The sequence below is a fragment of the Coturnix japonica genome, chromosome 1 (assembly GCF_001577835.2).
Source record: "Coturnix japonica isolate 7356 chromosome 1, Coturnix japonica 2.1, whole genome shotgun sequence".
Classification (NCBI taxonomy): domain Eukaryota; kingdom Metazoa; phylum Chordata; class Aves; order Galliformes; family Phasianidae; genus Coturnix; species Coturnix japonica.
In genome coordinates, this window is record NC_029516.1 from 167,780,238 (window position 1) to 167,797,739 (window position 17,502).

At 39.4% G+C, this 17,502-nt stretch overlaps 2 protein-coding genes across 5 annotated transcripts in view; both read right to left on the reverse strand.

Moving 5' to 3' along the window:
* Positions 1–12,898, reverse strand: part of LOC107308460 (N-acetylated-alpha-linked acidic dipeptidase 2-like) — a 33,886-nt gene extending 20,988 nt beyond the window's left edge. For 2 of the 4 annotated variants that reach the window (XM_015852363.2, XM_015852365.2), the window contains exons 1-8: positions 12,794–12,898; positions 8,391–8,552; positions 7,656–7,747; positions 6,920–7,025; positions 4,185–4,371; positions 2,749–2,850; positions 1,846–1,971; positions 55–241 (exon numbers count right to left, since the gene is read on the reverse strand). In XM_015852363.2, coding sequence (XP_015707849.1) covers positions 55–241; positions 1,846–1,971; positions 2,749–2,850; positions 4,185–4,371; positions 6,920–7,025; positions 7,656–7,747; positions 8,391–8,552; positions 12,794–12,816 — 985 coding nt within the window. In that variant the 5' untranslated portion in view covers positions 12,817–12,898. Of the gene's footprint in view, positions 1–54; positions 242–1,845; positions 1,972–2,748; positions 2,851–4,184; positions 4,372–6,919; positions 7,026–7,655; positions 7,888–8,390; positions 8,553–12,793 lie in introns of those variants that run through there. The other 2 variants (XM_015852364.2, XM_015852368.2) reach the window with 2 other exon arrangements.
* LOC107308462 (putative N-acetylated-alpha-linked acidic dipeptidase) overlaps positions 9,127–17,502 on the reverse strand; it is a 29,479-nt gene continuing 21,103 nt past the window's right edge. The window contains exons 16-19 of the mRNA XM_015852369.2: positions 16,751–17,015; positions 16,581–16,662; positions 14,104–14,196; positions 9,127–13,149 (exon numbers count right to left, since the gene is read on the reverse strand). Coding sequence (XP_015707855.1) covers positions 12,960–13,149; positions 14,104–14,196; positions 16,581–16,662; positions 16,751–17,015 — 630 coding nt within the window. The 3' untranslated portion in view covers positions 9,127–12,959. The remainder of the gene's footprint in view (positions 13,150–14,103; positions 14,197–16,580; positions 16,663–16,750; positions 17,016–17,502) is intronic.

A 17,502-nucleotide genomic window follows, 5' to 3' on the forward strand; every position in this document is an offset into this window, starting at 1 on the left:
TCAGTAGCATTTTAGAAAGTACTCAATGGTCCAAGGTACAGATCTGTCACTCGCCTTTTGCAGGATAACCGGGTGTTAGAGGGTCCCCAGCTCCATTCAGGTTCAGCACATTCCCACGCTGGACTCCTCTGCCTGGAAGGTTCCAGCCATCTGGGTAAGGATCTACTCCTGGGGCACAGTAATCAGCAGGGTCTGAATAAAGTATGATCCCTATGGCTCCTGCTAAAATGGCATTTTTAACCTGTAAAATGATTTGACATTATGAGTTTCTTAAGTGCAATAATAACTTTGAATGTTGACTCCCACATGGACACAGTTTTAGATGATGTACATGTGGAAAAGTGAAAATGATCGCAGACTCAGCAGACCAAACCACAACAAAAGACATTAAGTTCATTATTTGTCTCACACCTTTAAATCACACCTCAGAGCTATGAGATAAAGCACAAGGCAAAACTCTGAGGGAAAAGAACTAACTACTACCTTCCTTTTCCCTCCATCCTCAATTTTATTGGTGTTGATGTCCATAGCCAGAGGAGTAGTTACTCAATGTCTGTACATCAGAATCTTTATTGAATCCTCCAAAATACTGCAGCTCTTCAGATGAAAAGTAGCAAAAACCTTGGCTCTGCAAACTGTTCCCCAAACTAATCTCTTGCAAGAACTGCCTAAAGAGTCTGTAGTCATATCACTGTCAGGAAATTAGTATGCTTAACATTTTTTCTTCTTTTACAAGTTAATGTAAAGAAGGCAGATATGCTGGATGCATTACCAGGACTCTTCAACGTCTTTATCAGTGACATAGATGATAGGACCAAGTGTACCCTCAACAAGTTTGATAATGAAACCAAGCTGAACATTGCAGTTGATATGGCAGAAGGACGGGATGTTATCCAGAAAGACCTTGATAAACTCAAGAGGTGGGCCCATGTCAACCTAATGAGGTTCAACAAAGGAAAGTGCAGAATTCTGCACTTGGGTTGAGATAACTCCAGACACATATACAGAATGGGAGAAGAAATCCTTGAGAGTAGCCTTGCTGAGAAGGACTTAAGAGTCCTGATAGATGGAAAAATTAACTCAAGCCAGCAGTGTACTCTAACAGCCTGGAATGCCAACAGTATCCTGGGCTGCATCAGAAGAGGGGTAGCAGCAGTGCAAGAGAGATGACTGTCTCACTCTACTCTGCGCTCATGAAGTCAGATCTGAAGTACTGCATCCATGTCTGGGGGCCCCAACACAGGAAAGATGCAGAGCATCCAGAGGAGGACCATTAAGATGGCAAGGGGGCTGGAGCACCTCCCCTGGGCTTGTTCAGCTTGGAGAAGAGAAGGCTGAGTGGGGTGACCTCATCAAGGCCTTTCAGTATTTAAAGGGAGATTATAAACAGAAGGAAAATAAACATTTTACATGGATAGATTGTGATAACACAAGGGGAAATGGTTTTAAATCTAAGGAGGGGGGGATTTAGATTAGATGTAAGGAGGAAGTTTTTCAGCGAGATGGAAGCAAGGTGCTGGAAAGGGCGCTCAGAGTGGTTGTGGTTGCTCTATCCCTGGAGGTTTTTAAGGCCAGGCTGGATGGGGCCCTGGGCAACCTGATCTAATGCTTGATCTAGCAGTTGGCAACCCTGCCTGTGTCAGGGTGTCAGGGAGGTTGGAACTTGATGAACATTGAGGTCCCATCCAACCCAAGCTATTTTATGACTCTGTGTTTCTTCTCATATATTTCAACTTACACTCATCATTAACTCCTGCTGGCTTTACCGTGAGCAGTATTAGACACAGCTGCCCACAAATTTAAAAAAAAAAAAAAAAAAAAAAAAAAATTAAGCACAGCACTTACTTTGTTTCCTCTGAAGATCTTCCCATATCTGGCTATGACAATCTTTCCTGTACAGTTAATTCCCATTTCACGCTCCAGTTTCATAAAGTCTTCAGTGCGGCCATAATTCACATATACCAGATCTGCCTGCACAGTAAAGAACATCAATTTGTTAGTAATTGGTCATCGAACAAACAAAATACCTCTTAAGTCTTCTTCATGTGTGATATATTTTGCATCTCCATATATGAGTTCCAGCCCCGATAAAACTAACAGCAAAATATTTCCATCATATCTACAGGAAATCTTGTGTCAGACAGTTGACCTTCCTATGAAACTGTGCACTTAACTGCTGCCCAGCAGCCATACAAACCAAGGCTGCAAATGAAAACAACACAGTCTGCTAAACTGACAAAGTTCTGTGGCATGGATAGATAGTGCTGTTACTTGTATACATAGACACTTGCTATTATATGATTTTATTTGTATATATCTATAAAACAGTGCTGCCCCTGACTGATCTAGCCACGGCAAATTACTAGTTTGAGTGATTTTTTAACCTTTGAAGACATACACTCAGTCCAACCTGTATTTCAAAATCATTTCTATAGTTAATTCCACTTAAGACTCAAGGAAATCCTTTCCACATGACTGAGTGGAGTAACCCAAGATGTATCCAATTTTCCAACGAAAGAGAAGCTCTTTACTTGTTTCATGAACCACATTTCCAGCACTTTCAAAAAGGTTTCTTTCTAATAGACTTCTAACCTTCACACAATATGTGGCCTGTCTTTTTCTTCCCTTGTAGTAATGGTTAATTAAAATTTCTACAAGAAGTATTTTGAAATGCTGAAGCAATCCATTCCATCAAGCGTTCTTCAAAACACAATTTCAGTCAACAATTCTCTTGCTTATCTTTCTTACCTCTGGCATTCCTGGCGCTGAAAAAGCATTATATGGTGGCAATATATCAGTAACATTTTCATATCCCTGAGGAGGTGGTTCAAATGATGAAGTATTGAAAATCTATCAATAAATAACATAAGCTTTTGGTCAAGCAATGTACCTCAAGGTATAAGTTTGGTTAATGCAAATGATATGCTAATTTCCTTAAACTGTCAGCAAAAAAGATGGAATGCTAAACATCAAAAATAACTTCAAAGAAAAGTCAGCTGAGGATACATAGCTGAATTTTTATAACATAATGCTGCTATGAATACCAACCACTTGTCAGAAGATGCTCATCAGTCACTTAAGTAAAGAGGTAGCTGAATAATGCCAAGAGGTAATGACAATATAAAGACACATAGTTCATCCATGCCATCACAGGCATTTCTTGTGATAAGTCTCACCTACGCTATTATTCATTTCTTCACCTCTCTGAAGTAGTTATGCCCCAGTTAAACACACAGCCTCTCACCACTATTTATCTGTAACACTCATGTTGTCTCAAGGTTTATCTTTATTCTTTGTCACTTTGTGAGAGTCTCTATCAGAGGCTGTGCTAAGGAGTTCCTGGAAGGCTTTCTCCATTCTTTTACCTCTAAGTTCATTCCTTCCTGAGCACATATTCCTCATTCCCTATCAGGGGTCTCCATTCCTGACAATGTGCTATGATCCTTCCCTAACAGCTGCATCGTCCCTCTTCGCTTCTACCTATTAATTCCTCTGGGTGTAAAAAATGCAGGAGGTGACTACATATGAGTTATAACCTCCAACACCCCAGAAAGGCAGTAAGATCACATTCAGAGCAATTGCAAAGAGGCAGTACTTACTTAATACAGTGGGCAGCACTGCATGGCATACCTTAGCAATGTGTGGAAACAGCAATTGTACAGATGTTCAAGCAGACTCTGGATAGGCACTTGGAACAGAGAGATGATGAGGGTACTATCCAATTAAATACTTGGAAAAGAAGTCTAATGAAGATTCTTAAGGATCTTCTCTGAATGTGATGCAACCACGTTTAAGCTAAAAACACCTAGACACTGGAAGAATTATGCACACTAAACATGTTTCTTTTTCCTTAACTTGCCTGGGTATCTACTTAAAGATGTTTGCAGAAAGAGGATATTAGTCTAGATGTATGCCTAATATGAACCAGTATGGTCATTCTTACACGTTATAGTATACATTTGTTGAGTCCCTGCCTATCCTCATGTACTTTCTCTTCTTTATGAGGCACTGTTCTGTTACTGCACAGACTGGAAAACCATTTCTACATTTGAGTTCTCTTTCCATTGGGTTTTGTATCAGATTATCAAGCCTAGTGCTGGGATGAGGGAGTGGGAAGATAGAGGAAGACACTGTTTCTTAAAAGAGATCTCACATAAATATAGCTTAATCATTAAAAATATCACCTCATTCCCTCGATCATCAATTACTGAGATGTAGTTTGACTGTGTTTCACTTGGGTATGAAAGCAGCACATCATAATGAACAAGTTCTGCTGAATCCAATCCAAATTCCTTCCATTGGCCTTGAATTTGTTTGGCAAGAAGAAAATTCTGCTCAGTTCCTGCAAGATGAGGCAACTTGGTAAAGGAGCTAGAATAAAACAAAAAGTCACCAGTGAACACTAACTGCAGGAGAACACAGCAGCCAACTCAGACCAGTGCATTAAAGCATATCTCCAGTCCACGTGCACAGAAAGCCAAGTTCTCATGGTAAAAACGTAGGCTGAATACTGTAATTGCTTATCAGTCTGCATCAGGACAAGCACAATGTGGAGTCAGAACTTTCTGACTTCTTTCTGACAGATCTTTCCTGAGACCTTAAGATAAATCATTTATGAGGAATGCAGACAGATTCACCAGTGGGGTGCCGAGCAGTATGGATTTCCAACAGGCCACCTGTTAATGGCTAACTCATGGATGCCAGGTACAGTTAATCACCATTAACAAATGGCACCAAATAACTTTGATAAGTACCCCTTGAACATGTCAGTTCAGACAATTTTCCACCCACCCAACAGCTTGTTCTTCAGTATGCGCCTCCTCCTCAGCTTTCACATGAGAATGCTGCAGGAAAAAATGCCCAGAACTTTCTTAATGTCAAAGATATGGCATCCACTGCAGCATCTCCATCAGCCACATTGCCAGTTAGTCATTTCCTTACAGAATGTAATCACGCTTATTGGGTTGATCGCTTAAATAAACAGTGAATAAATGCTGACTGTTCCTAACTTCATGTCCTTGAAACCTTTACCAAGACCTGTTGACTATCATCCCCTTGAGCTTAAATTCTTTAAAGGTTTCAGTGCTTTCAATTCCTAACCTACTGTAGTTTAAATACTCCGAACGACAGCAGGAAAAATATCCTGAACAGTGCATCTATATTTTTTTTCAGTGTTTCACTTCCAGTTTCATGCTTTCTAGAGTTATGACTCAATACTAAGGAAACAGTGCCTGCATTTTCCCAGTGCCACTGTTTGTTTTTGCCATTTGATTTACTAGTCTGAAAAAACTAAGAACATGGGCCAAAATTCTCTCATTCAGAGACTTCTACGCTGTTAACAAACTTTTTGGAAGTGGGTTAATATTTTTTTAAGCGGTTCCTGCCTTACATTTGATTTGAGGAAATAAACAGTATGAAGCATTTGGCCCATCTTCAAAGTAAGCAGACAAACCAGATACCATCCACACCCCGTGGCTAAGAAACTTCAACATAACTGCAGGGGTATTTCATGCTGTCATTGGTCTGCGTGTTGCCTAGACTCTCACTGGGACACAACCTTCAGGAACTTTCCTATCTATGGAGAGCAACAAATACAAAACAAATAAGGCCTACAGACTTAGAAAACTTATTGATATTAGAATTAAATCTCTTGCCTTTTGAATAAATGCACAGAAATAAAATGTGCCAATAACCCTTTGATGCTTATAATGCAGGTGCAGACTTACATGCTGAATACCAACATACTATTAACCTGAGATTATACTTGTTGACTTTGTGAGAATTTATCTCTTCCACTGCAGCAGATAAAAACATGCACAGGAATGTTTTCATTTTTAATTTCAAGTGAAATATAAAGCAATGCAAGCGATTATTTCTACATCCTTAGCATTTTTAGATGTTTTCAGAGAGCTGCATTTATGTGTTATGATGAGAAAAAGTATATTTAATAACAATTTGAAACATGCAAGACTTAACCAAGCATGCACACACACTGTGCTCAGGGACCTTTGCCTCCTCAGAAAGACAAGATGGTCTGATGGAGTCTCAGGCACTCAGATAACAAGACATTATCCAGTCTTTCCAGACTGAAGTAGTTATCATTTCATTGAATCAAAGAATCATAGAATCAACATTAAGGTTGGAAAAGAACTCTAAAATCCTTGAGTGCATCCATCGGTCCATCCCCACCATAACCATATCTCTCAATGCCACATCTCCACAGTTCCTGAACACCTCCAGGGATGGTGAATGCAACCCCTCCCTGCACAGCTTGTGCCAATACTTGACTCTATCTGAGGTGATATTTTTCCTAATACCAAACCTGAACCATCCCTCTTCATCATCTCTTGTTCCAAGTTGTAACTATACACATTCCTCAGTGGCATGAAAGCTTTGCAATCTTTTGAATGCATAGATTTTCTATTTGGACTAACTGGGTTAGATGTTTATATTGAAAATTGAAGGACAGATTGGACAGATATCAATCAAATGTAATTAATAGCCATCAGTCTTTACCACATAAAGTAAAATGATCTATGTTTGAGAGCAAAGAATAAAATTCTTCACTTCTCTGATGCTGGAGATTCAGAGAGTCGTGAAGAAAAAAGCAGTTATACTACTTTAGAAGAAGACTATAGAAAATCTTCATAGCAAAATCTTATGATGAGCACTGAAAGCAACACAGCTTGAGGGAAGTACCCGTGTGCTGAAAAGGCAGACTCAGAAATGGGAAGGGAGGAAGCAGGGAGGGTTGTGGGTCTCTCCCTCCTGTTCTCCCCAGACAGCCTGCACAAACCAGGCATTTTCAATGCATCTTAACCGATCTGATTGCAGGGGCTGTTTCTCAGAGCTGATGTTATCACTTCCTGGCTTTCATGGCTGATGAAATTAATCACAAGGCAAGATGAGCAGGGCTTACCGAAGGAATCGCTTGATGCTTTCAGCTTTCATTTCATCCACAAGTTTCTGTCTCACATTCTGATAGACAGAGTTGGGTTTTCTTTCGCTTGGCTTTGTAAACCATCCTGAAACACATGTTGAAAAGCTGCTTATGAAAACGTCATTATTATTGAAAAGATCCTACTTAGCAAGAGCCCCAGATCTCGCATCTATGAGCCCACGTGGAACTTACAAGCGCTGAGCAGTCACATCAAACTCAAGAGGATGATTGGGGCTTAGAGTGCCCTCTCTTGGTCTCTGCTGACTCAAACAGAGAAGTGAAATAGAAGCAAAAAATAGCTCACTGACTGAATTGCAAAAGCTTTAGGACACAAAAGCCCCCATAGCACAACCACCAGAAATTTGTTGTTCAGGGATCTCCTAAATGAAAGCAATGATTTTTATATTTCATAGCCGTCCTTCATGCTGTAGCCCTTTGCTACTGTTGCAACGCAAGTTTAAAAAGAACAGATGCAGGGATGCAGTGTAAGACATAAAATGAAATGTTGCATGTAACTGCAGAAAAGAATCTGAAGTTGTAGTGGAGTGCACTGAATACGATGGAAAATTCAGCAGCTCCGTTCCTGGCTGTTATACAGAACTAAACTCCTCCTTGGCTACATGCCTTCAACAGAATGGGAACGTTTCAATAGACCTTCACAAGGAATGACAAAATAAGAATTAAAGGAAAAAAAGACCTAGAGCTCTGTACTCACCTGTGAGAAAGCCCAGCACGAAGCAGCCCAGCAGCACGGGGCAGCCCAGCCATGTGCAGTGTGTGGCCCTGCTCCTGGCCATACAGGCAGCTCTGTGGGAGGCAAGGAAGGCACACAAGTTGCTGCTGTCCTCTTCCTCCTTTCTCTCCTCCTCCTCCTCCCCCCCTCAGCACCAGGGCTGCCCCCAGCTTCTGTGATCGTCAGCTCGTGTCCTGCCTAGGAATCTGTAACCCTGCGATGAGGATAGGAAGATTTTCTGAGCACAGTAAACCGCCCTACAAGGCAGCATGTGTATCGGAACAAAGGCTGTGCAGCAAGCAGTGCTTAACTATTACTTTTAGAACTATTTTCTATTAATTGTCAGGACTTTCTGCTTTTGAAAGTTCCTGTTTCAAGCTGAACCACAATCAGTGGAAGTGACCATGAGGTGAAAACAGAGGAAGGGAAAATTGCTTTCTCTTTACTGAGGAAACACTGAATTGCGCCTCTTTGTAATCTGTGGTTATGTTGGCAAGCAATAAATACCTAGAGTAGTTCAAGCTACGATTTAGATTAGCCAGTGGGGACACTTCCAGATGTCACTTTCCAAAGCTGCCAAAGGATTTCCTACATCCTCCAGCTTTTTACATTTTGGACAACAAGGTTCTTAGGATCTAGTTTTGCTAGTCTAATTCCACCAAATCCATCAGTATTTTGTGGGAAAGGACTCAGCCAAGGCTTTTTGTGGAAACTTACCCTGGCTCTGCATCTCTCTGTCTGCCACTGAAGCCAAAGCAGATCTTTCTGGAGCTGTGGGCTTGCCCATGAGACCGCTTCTCAGGATGAAGGCAGGAAAGCTTTTCTGGGAACCCAGACGTGCACGTTGTTCTTACTGCTCGATCCCAAAGGAGATAGATCCTGTGAAAGCAATGGCAGTGCTCCAAGTATCAAGTATCCGAGTGCTTCAAGTGTCTCAGACTGTACCGAGAGGAAAATAATTAGAAATAGCTGGAAAGGCTGCTTAGTGTCCCAGTTGCTGCAGGAAGGGCCTTTGAAAAAGACCAGAGCCAAAAGAAGAGTTGCAAGAATTGGGGATCCTATACTAGTCAAAGCCATGAGCTTGAGTGTACGGCCACCTGGCTGGATGTCTTTGTTCAAACCAAATCAAGAATCAAATCAAGAATGAAAAGCAAGTCCAGTTTTCTTATTATTCTTTTTTCTCAACTGCTCATAAACCACCACAAATCCTAAACAGCAAGGCAAGGCCTTTTCGCACCATCTCACTTGACATACACAAACCAGATGGAATTCCACCTACAGAAAATACAGCAAATGAGCATATTGGTGTATCATTAGCATTTATATAGCACCACAGGTGTGGGATTGGCACATAATAGACAGCAAAGTGACAAGGACTTTTGGAGATTAATGCCTAAATTAGACCTCACATGATGATAACATCAGTGGAGGAAAAGGGTAGGAATAGCAACAATGAGACAGTACAAAGTGTATTTATTTCTGTACCTTTCTTTATCTTCACAATATCAGCTATACAGAGACCGAACCAGGCATCTCATGTTTAATAAAGCAGTAACCAAGTGGCTTCTACAATTTAAGACAAAGTTCTAATACTATTAGTTGTTATCTGCAGCATGTTCTTAGCCTCCTTGGTTTGGCCACAGGCAAAGTACATGATACTTCATTTAAATGCAAACACAGCATAGTACGAATCTATGCCTCCAATAATCTTGGCGTGCCATGGAGGCCAGTTCAAGGAGTGGCATTACTGCCTAACATTTTTTGCTGACTCTCCTGGATCATATCTATTATATATAGAACTGAAATTGCTTGCAAGAGTATACATTAGTTATCTCATCTACACACTAGGTAGGAAGATGAGAAAAACGACATTTAAAGGCTAAATAAACTCCATTCATCTAAGAGAAACAGGAGTTTAGGCTTGATAATAGAATTTATAGCTGCTGCTATCTTCACTTCTGGAAGGGGGAACAGGGCAGAACTGTTTTTCAAGAGAAGGGGATGATACCTCCTGGACCCACTTTCATTTTCCTCACTGCCTAAGCTGGAAGAGGGGGTTCTCTTTAGTATTTTTTGCTGCTGATTTTTTTAATCCCCTTCATCCCCATCATTTTCTGTTTTGTTTTTATTTAAGTCCCTTACTTTCTCTTCCTTGCTCATACTACCAATTCTAAAGTATGCATCATAAGAAATGCAGTCTGCATCCTCCACATTTGCTGCTTTCTGATACATGCCCTGAGTAGCCCACAAGAGACATTACTAAATCACAAAGCCAAAGTTGTACTGGCAGGTCTTAACTATGCTAAAACATCTAAGAATAACTGAAGCCAGAGAAAAATGAGCCTGACACGATGAGAGCTGAAGTACAACATGCCTGGAATGGAAAATCACATCTGTGAGGAGGTAGAAGAAGCTGCATAGACCTCACTGAGCATCTCTCTTAGCAGTCAAGGAATGCTCAACTGCAATTTCAAGTCAACAGATCCCTTCTGACTCTGCCAGTTTCACAGTCTCCCCAGAGCTCTCTCTCATGGACTCTGCAATCTGTCTGGCTGCTAGATTAAAAGGGCAGCAGATTTTGATGCCTTGAGTTGGAGATTGCTGTCTTGAACTTCAGAAGTCCCTTATCAGATTCCAGATAAAATAAAGTTTACATTACCGGCAGCTAAGTTCAGCTTGCAGACTTTGACCCTTTCTTCTACAAGAGGAATGTACCCAGTGAGGAAGAAAGAGTAAAGAACTGCACATTAAGCATAAACCAAAAGAAACATAACGGTGTCTACAAAAAGTCTCTCAAGAAAGAGCATGAAAAAGAGAAGGCATCGACTGAAACAAAAGGTTTTCCTTCATTAGGGAATGAAGCACTTGTGCACATTGCACAGACTGGTTATGCAGTCTCTGACCTAGGAGCTCTTCAAGACCAGACAAGGTGAAGTCCTGTGCAACCTGATCTACCCTCAAAGCTGACCCTGCTTTGAACAGCAGTTTGTGCTACAGACCTCTGATTTATCTTCAGGTCTGAATTACTCTACAGTCCTCTGAGTGAATGATATTGCTCTATGTATTGCAGTTCCCCACCCTCAGGACCTCACATGGAAGAATGACACATACTCTAAATGAAGCTGTTAGACTTGGCTACTCTGCTCTACCACACTATTATTATTATAGTATGGCCATATGAAGTTCTTTGGAAAATCTTGACAGCATTCAATTCAATGACATAAGATGTACTTTCTTTAAAAAAATATATCTTTTGTTTGTTTGTTTCTCTTATTAATGCCAGCTGGGTTCTTCCCTCTGCTTACTGAACACTTTTAAAACTCTTGACTTCTATTTAAGTCAGCTGCTGCTGTCTATAAATCAATGACATAATGAATTTGTCTTCGGTAGCCGTCAAAAACAAATGAGGATTCCTCTGTCTGGCTTCCCATAGTGTGTCTTGGAAGACTTGCTCATAGGACATATCTCCTTGTGCATGTAGCTGGTTAAGGCTGTTTTTTGAACTCTAAGAATCACTGAACTGGAAATATTTGTCAGTAAAGTTACCAAGTTCTCAAGAACATATTAACAGACAGGGCTTAGAATGGTTACATATTATTTATTTAACCAGTGTTTTGCCACTAGGCTGATAGGAACTGAATGCTTCATTTGCTGGCACATGCCAGTTTGCTTGACTTCATTCATAAATGTCATGTGACCCGTGCTTCTTACTGTCCTCCTAGTAAATGAGTAATGTGAAATGCCATTTCTCAGTGCACACAAAATTGTTCTTACAGAACAGAATAAAGTGAGGAGAGGAGAGGAGAGGAGAGGAGAGGAGAGGAGAGGAGAGAATTCAATTGGAAGAGATCTTCAGACACAAAATCCTATAGGTTAGCTTAATTGATGACCTAAACCAACCTCACTAATTTTGCAAGAATTGGACCATAAAACATCACAATTCATTGCTTCATTGACAAAAGGAGCAGTGGAGCAGACAGCAGTGATAAAACAGTGACAGCAATGCCTCCAACCCACATGAGTAGATTTGGGAGAACATGTCTTTATGCTCTTATTCCAGTTTTAATCAGTTCCATAAAAATGTGTAAGTAACTGGGTAATAACTGTGGTTGCAAGAGCACTTCCCATTACCTGATAAACTGGATTATTTTGAGAAAGACTAACTGCCAAGTAAAATGATTTAACAATAAAGGGTTTTAAAGAATGTTTAAGAATTACTTAATTGTTATGGAAAATAAAAAAAATCTTCCATGACACTGAAATCCACCAGATGACAGATGAATCTTCTAAGAAATGGTGGAGGACTCAGATGAAATAGCAAATCAAATTTCACAGAATTATTTGCCATCAAAGAGCTTATTAATTCCTGCAGTGGCAGACTGTCAGATAAACTGACCTGGTTTTCTGAGTCTTCTCCATCTGATTTCAGTTGTCCCTTCTAGCAGCTTGGTTTAAGAGTAAGCTGCATGCCCAAATCAGAAACACAGGTTCTATGGTGCTTTTAATAATTTAGTAAATTTTCACATAAAGGACATGATGAATTTGGTTTTCTTCTGATTGTCTTCATATGAAGAATGCTGTGGTATGGTCAAGATATAATATAGGTATGTTTGGGGTGAAAGTATAAAACCAGGTCTTCATCTTGAAAGATGTTTTGTGAGATCATTAACTTTCCCATAAGATATATCACCTAATTTTCACTCCAGTGACTAAAAAGTTTCTTGCTTAAATCTATTTGCAAACAGCTGAAAGACTTAGCGTGTGAAGAAAAGGACATCATGGATGTGTATTCTGGGCTGGCAGTCCAAGATTTGTTATGATCGTAATACATTCCTCACACTATATGTGACAGTTTTCCCATCTTCATATGTAAAAGAATCTTCCATCTTCATGTAAAAGAAAAGTGAAAACACTATCACAGAGTACAAATATGCAACTCAAAGATAAAAAATATAAAGTCAAAAAATTAATGAAGCAAACAGATTCCAGAGCTCTTAAAATAAATCCAGTGGTTAGAGATCCTTAAAATATGAAGCAGAGAAACTACGTTTTTTTTAATGTAGACTCTCACTTCAGAATTTATCTAAAGCCTGAGCTTGTGCAATGAAAAACATCATTACCTTGTTAACAGTGCTAAATGCATCCCATTTTGTTGTATAAATTGCAAAGGACAAGACCATTTGGGTTTTGTGGCACTTTTAGTATTTGTCTTAGTGTTTTCATGTTCTGACGTTGATGCATCTGCACACTGTCATAAATAGTCTTCATTGACAATAACGTTGATATTTATGCTACTTCTTTCAGTGTTCCTGCTGCTGCCTGCACAGTGAAGGCTGCAATGGAGATCTGCCTCTTCACTTCTTTCCAGGCTTCATCTTGATCAGCTTTGTTTTCAATGTCAAACATGGCATCATAGATCCCTGGAAACGATTCTCCTGCATACTTGTTATGGCTGCTTGGAGCAAAGATAACATGTCTGTAATTAAAGGAAAAAAATATTCTGTGTTAGGAAAATATTTTTTTTTCTGAATAAATGTGATGTTTCTATATTCTTTGTCAAATTGACACTGAAGGTGTAAACAAATATCGTCACTGTAGCAACAATGCCTACAGTCTATGAAGAAAGAAAATTAAATGAGCTATTTCATTCCAAGCAAATTCTACAACTTAGTAGCTAAGCATTTACCTTTCTCTCATTTCAGAAGGGAAAGATTAAAATAGAAAAGGCAGCATCTTTTCTCACAGATATACACAATCTTTGACAGGTACAGGCATGCTTTGAGGTAGGAAAGTTGATGTTGTAACAACAGGGAGTCATCAGGAGAATTTCAATCATAAGTCATGAGAGATAGGACCATAGGTCTTATATTCTCCTTCTACAGTTACTTTTTATTGGCAAGATTACTATTCAGAACGCAGAGTAGAAGGATGAAAAAGCTGAGCTTGATTTGACTATTCTGCCTCTCAAACACAACTTATTTCTTGAACTGGAAGAAAAGATTCACTGCTGCTGAAGGACTGCCCTCTATAACCTATTTGCTAGCATGCCTGATCTGCTACGATAGGTCAAATTTTAGATGTTTCAAGTATACCCTATGTCACTTCCAAAACACAGCTTCCTAAAGATCCTTTATCAGAGAACTTGCGTTGGGACCAGGGCCAAACTTTTTGATCTGATTAGAAGCACATTAAGATCAATGGAAACTGATTTATTGATTTGAATACGCTTACAGCAAGACTCTCACTCTGTCTAGAGTCTCTCAGTGAAGTTTTCCCTAGCACTGTTTCCCTTTTAATCTTATTTGTCTTATTTGATATACTTTTACTATGTTCAATAAAGTCATTACAAATTCATTCAGAGATCCATAAATTACAAATAAATTCTCATATGATACTCCAGCCAGAAAGTGAAAAAATAACCATTTCTTACCTATAGAATGGCCTTCCAGGTAATCCAAGTGGATCGATGAAAGCCCTTTCTAGAAACATGAGTTGATCATTTAACGATCTGACAGCAAGTAGGCTGAAAAGAAAACAACACAAAAATACATCAGCTACAGATTTTTGCTTACTCTTTCCATGCCATGATGCTCTGGATACATGACGGACAGTAGATCTAGAATGTAGAACTTGAACCACAGCCCACAGAAGACAGATCACAACTAACTTTGCACAAGCAAATTACACTGTTCTATACTGTGAGACAGTCTGGTGTATAAATCATAGAATCATAGAATGGCCTGGGTTGAAAAGGAACACAATGATCATCTAGTTTTAATCTCCCTGCTATGTGCAAGCTCATCAACCACCAGACCAAGCTGCCCAGAGCCACATCCAGCTTGGCAGTGAATGCATCCAGGGATGGGGCATCCGTAGTCTCCTTGGGCAACCTGTTCCAGAGTGTCACCACCTCCGTGTGGAAAAATTCCTCCTAATCTCTAACCTAAACCTCCCCCGTCTCAGTTTAAAACCATTCTCCCTCGTCCTATCACTGTTTACCCCTGTAAACAGCCATTGCCCCTCCTGTTTATATGCTCCCTTCAATTATAGGAACACCACAGTGAGGTCTCCCCAGAGGAGAGCTTTAAAAGAACCGTAGGTCTTTTAAAGGTTCTACAGACCAAGGAATACTGTCAAAGAAGACAGACTTTCAGGTATTTTCTTTCGTGTTTTATTTTATTCCCATATCTCCTTTTTCTTAGGATGTTTAGATAGACCATCCCCTTCTTTTGTAGAGAGCTCCATTTTCCAAAAAGCCAGTCAGCACCAAATTACTTCAATAAAATCACATTAGTGTTTATATAAAATCACATCTGAGAAACAGGAACATTAGAATCATCTTTTGAGTCATCCAAGAATTTTGTTTTTCGGATAGCAGACTGCAAATTCCCTGGAGCAGAAACCATCTGTTTCTGTGTGCTTTGAATAGCTCTGAGCATAGTTGTGATGCTTAACAAATAGAAGAACTGCGAAGGAGAATATGCTGACTATATGTCGGTTTGATAGTTCACATACAAAGTAACTTACTTACTGTAAATCTTCAAAAGTACTTACCAAGAAGAAGCAGTAAATTTTGTATCACTCTAAGCCTGCAGTAATTCTACGACTGTCAATGAAATTGCTTCAAATTTACACTTATATAGATGGAAACTGAATTTGGCTGGCTGAATTCGTGTTTAGATTTAGGTTAACCATCAGTAAAATGATTTTGGACTGAACTTTCTCATTTGCTACTGTGCTGCAGAATTATCAAGACGTTATTGAGTCACAAAGATTAACAGTGAAGTGTTTTCTTCTATATCTGTTTTGAAACTCCAGCTATGTTTACTGACACATTTTAGCAATTCACGAAAACAAATACATTGAAATTCATAAATGTGTAAGCTTGGTAACTGACAGGAGTTACAAAATCAAAATAACTAAGGCAGAACAGATCTGACAGGGTTGGGACGGAAGTCATGATTTGTAAATGGAGCACAAAACAGAAAGTGAATTACATTCTAGCTTAAAAGTCACTGTGTCTGCTTATGCAAATTAGCCTTTCTTCAAATAACATGATGTAAGCACCATAGAAATATGAAGCCCACAAAAGTGTAATATATATGACAAATGTCATAAATCTAATCTTTTACATACAAAATAACTGTATATTTATTTCTCTTGAAAGTTGCCACCATTAAAAATATGGCTTTTGTTCTTAATATTTCCTAAGGGCAAGCCTCTGGCTAAGCTTGACTCTTCCAATTAAATGTAACATAATTCTACATATATATAAAAGGAAGTATAGTTTCATGTTCTTAGAATGGCCTACAAAAAAAAAACAAATTAAAAGTCATGCCCTGTATAAATAATGGCATTGGTGCTACACAGAATTTTTGGAAAGCTTATCAAAAAGCTTTCCATAACTATGATCATGGTACAGTTATTTTTTTTTTCATTAAGTAGGACTGGTGTCTTGAAAACTATAGTGGCTGGCAAACGCAGGCTACAAGGTAACATTTGCTCTTCAATGATAATCCAGTAACAAAATCCTACAGTGTTTGCACTTGGAAGTGACTCTACTGTGCTGGCTCTGCTCATGCTATGCACCAGTCTAGTCACAACCATGTGCCATCCAAGTGCTGCTCCTGAGCCCAACAGACAATCATTACCTTTGACACTTTTCAAAGTGAAAATGGCTAGATTTCCAGGCTCTCCAGTGTCTCTGATGACTGCTAGTTCAACACTTCCATATTCTGTTTCTTAGAATAATCAGATCCTTAAAGACAAGAGCCCATAAGGACTTCAAATGAACACCAGCCATTTGTCATCGTGGTTATTCAGGGGACTAAATGCAAGTAACGACAATGCCCTCTGAGCCCAGAGGACTATGAAGACTTGGCTGGAAGAAAAAAGAGTTAAACTTACTTGTTGATATCTATTTGTCGCAGTCTGTCATGAAAGCTATCAGCAGCTTCTGTAAAATTCTTCACAGCTGAAAAGAGAGCATCTGGAGGGAGCAGAAATGAATTGGAAGGCTTATAAACTAAAATAAGGCATCACTACTATTAACAGAGAAATTAAAAGACTGTACCTACCAAAGGATACATTGTATGTTGCCAGTTCTTCCTCATGATTCCTTGACATATTATAGATGATATGAGCATAGTTGTTCAGAGCTGATGCATAATCTCTACAGTCAAAAGGAAGTAGAACAGAGTTGGCCAGTTCAAACACCAGCCCTCCCCGTACCTGAGCTACTGTCAGATGATTCTTGAAGGAAGGATCATAAAATCTTTCCACAATTTCGTAGGTTTCATACACACTGTGGTAAACTGGGTAGCTGCTATATTTTTCTACATTCTGAAACAAACAAAATCAAACAAATTCATTATTCAAATCAGCAACAGATACTTTATGTTTGTTTGAAAACCTTGGCTGCAGGATTTAAGGCACAGTAAAGTTAAGTATTCAGGTCACACTACTTCTCTGTAGCCTCTATGGACAGTCACGTGGGAAGAACTGCTCAGTGTTGAAGCTCTTAGACATCAGCTTATCTTGAAATAGTTACCTGGAAATGCTCTCTCCACTGACCTGGTACTGGGCCTAAAGAATGTAGCCAAGAACAGACACAACTTCTAGTTGCCTACACTAATGTGAAGTTGCCCTTCTTCTCTTTGGATCTCAGTAGTTATTTTTGTTTCCGTCTTTGGCTATGCGTTTTCACAGGAAAAGATGAATTTAATAGACTGCTTCTCAAACACTTAGTTGTTTTCATACCATGAATCAAAGTCGACCCTATATTCTTCACAAAACATGAATAAATTCTGAATTCATTGCTTCATAAGCC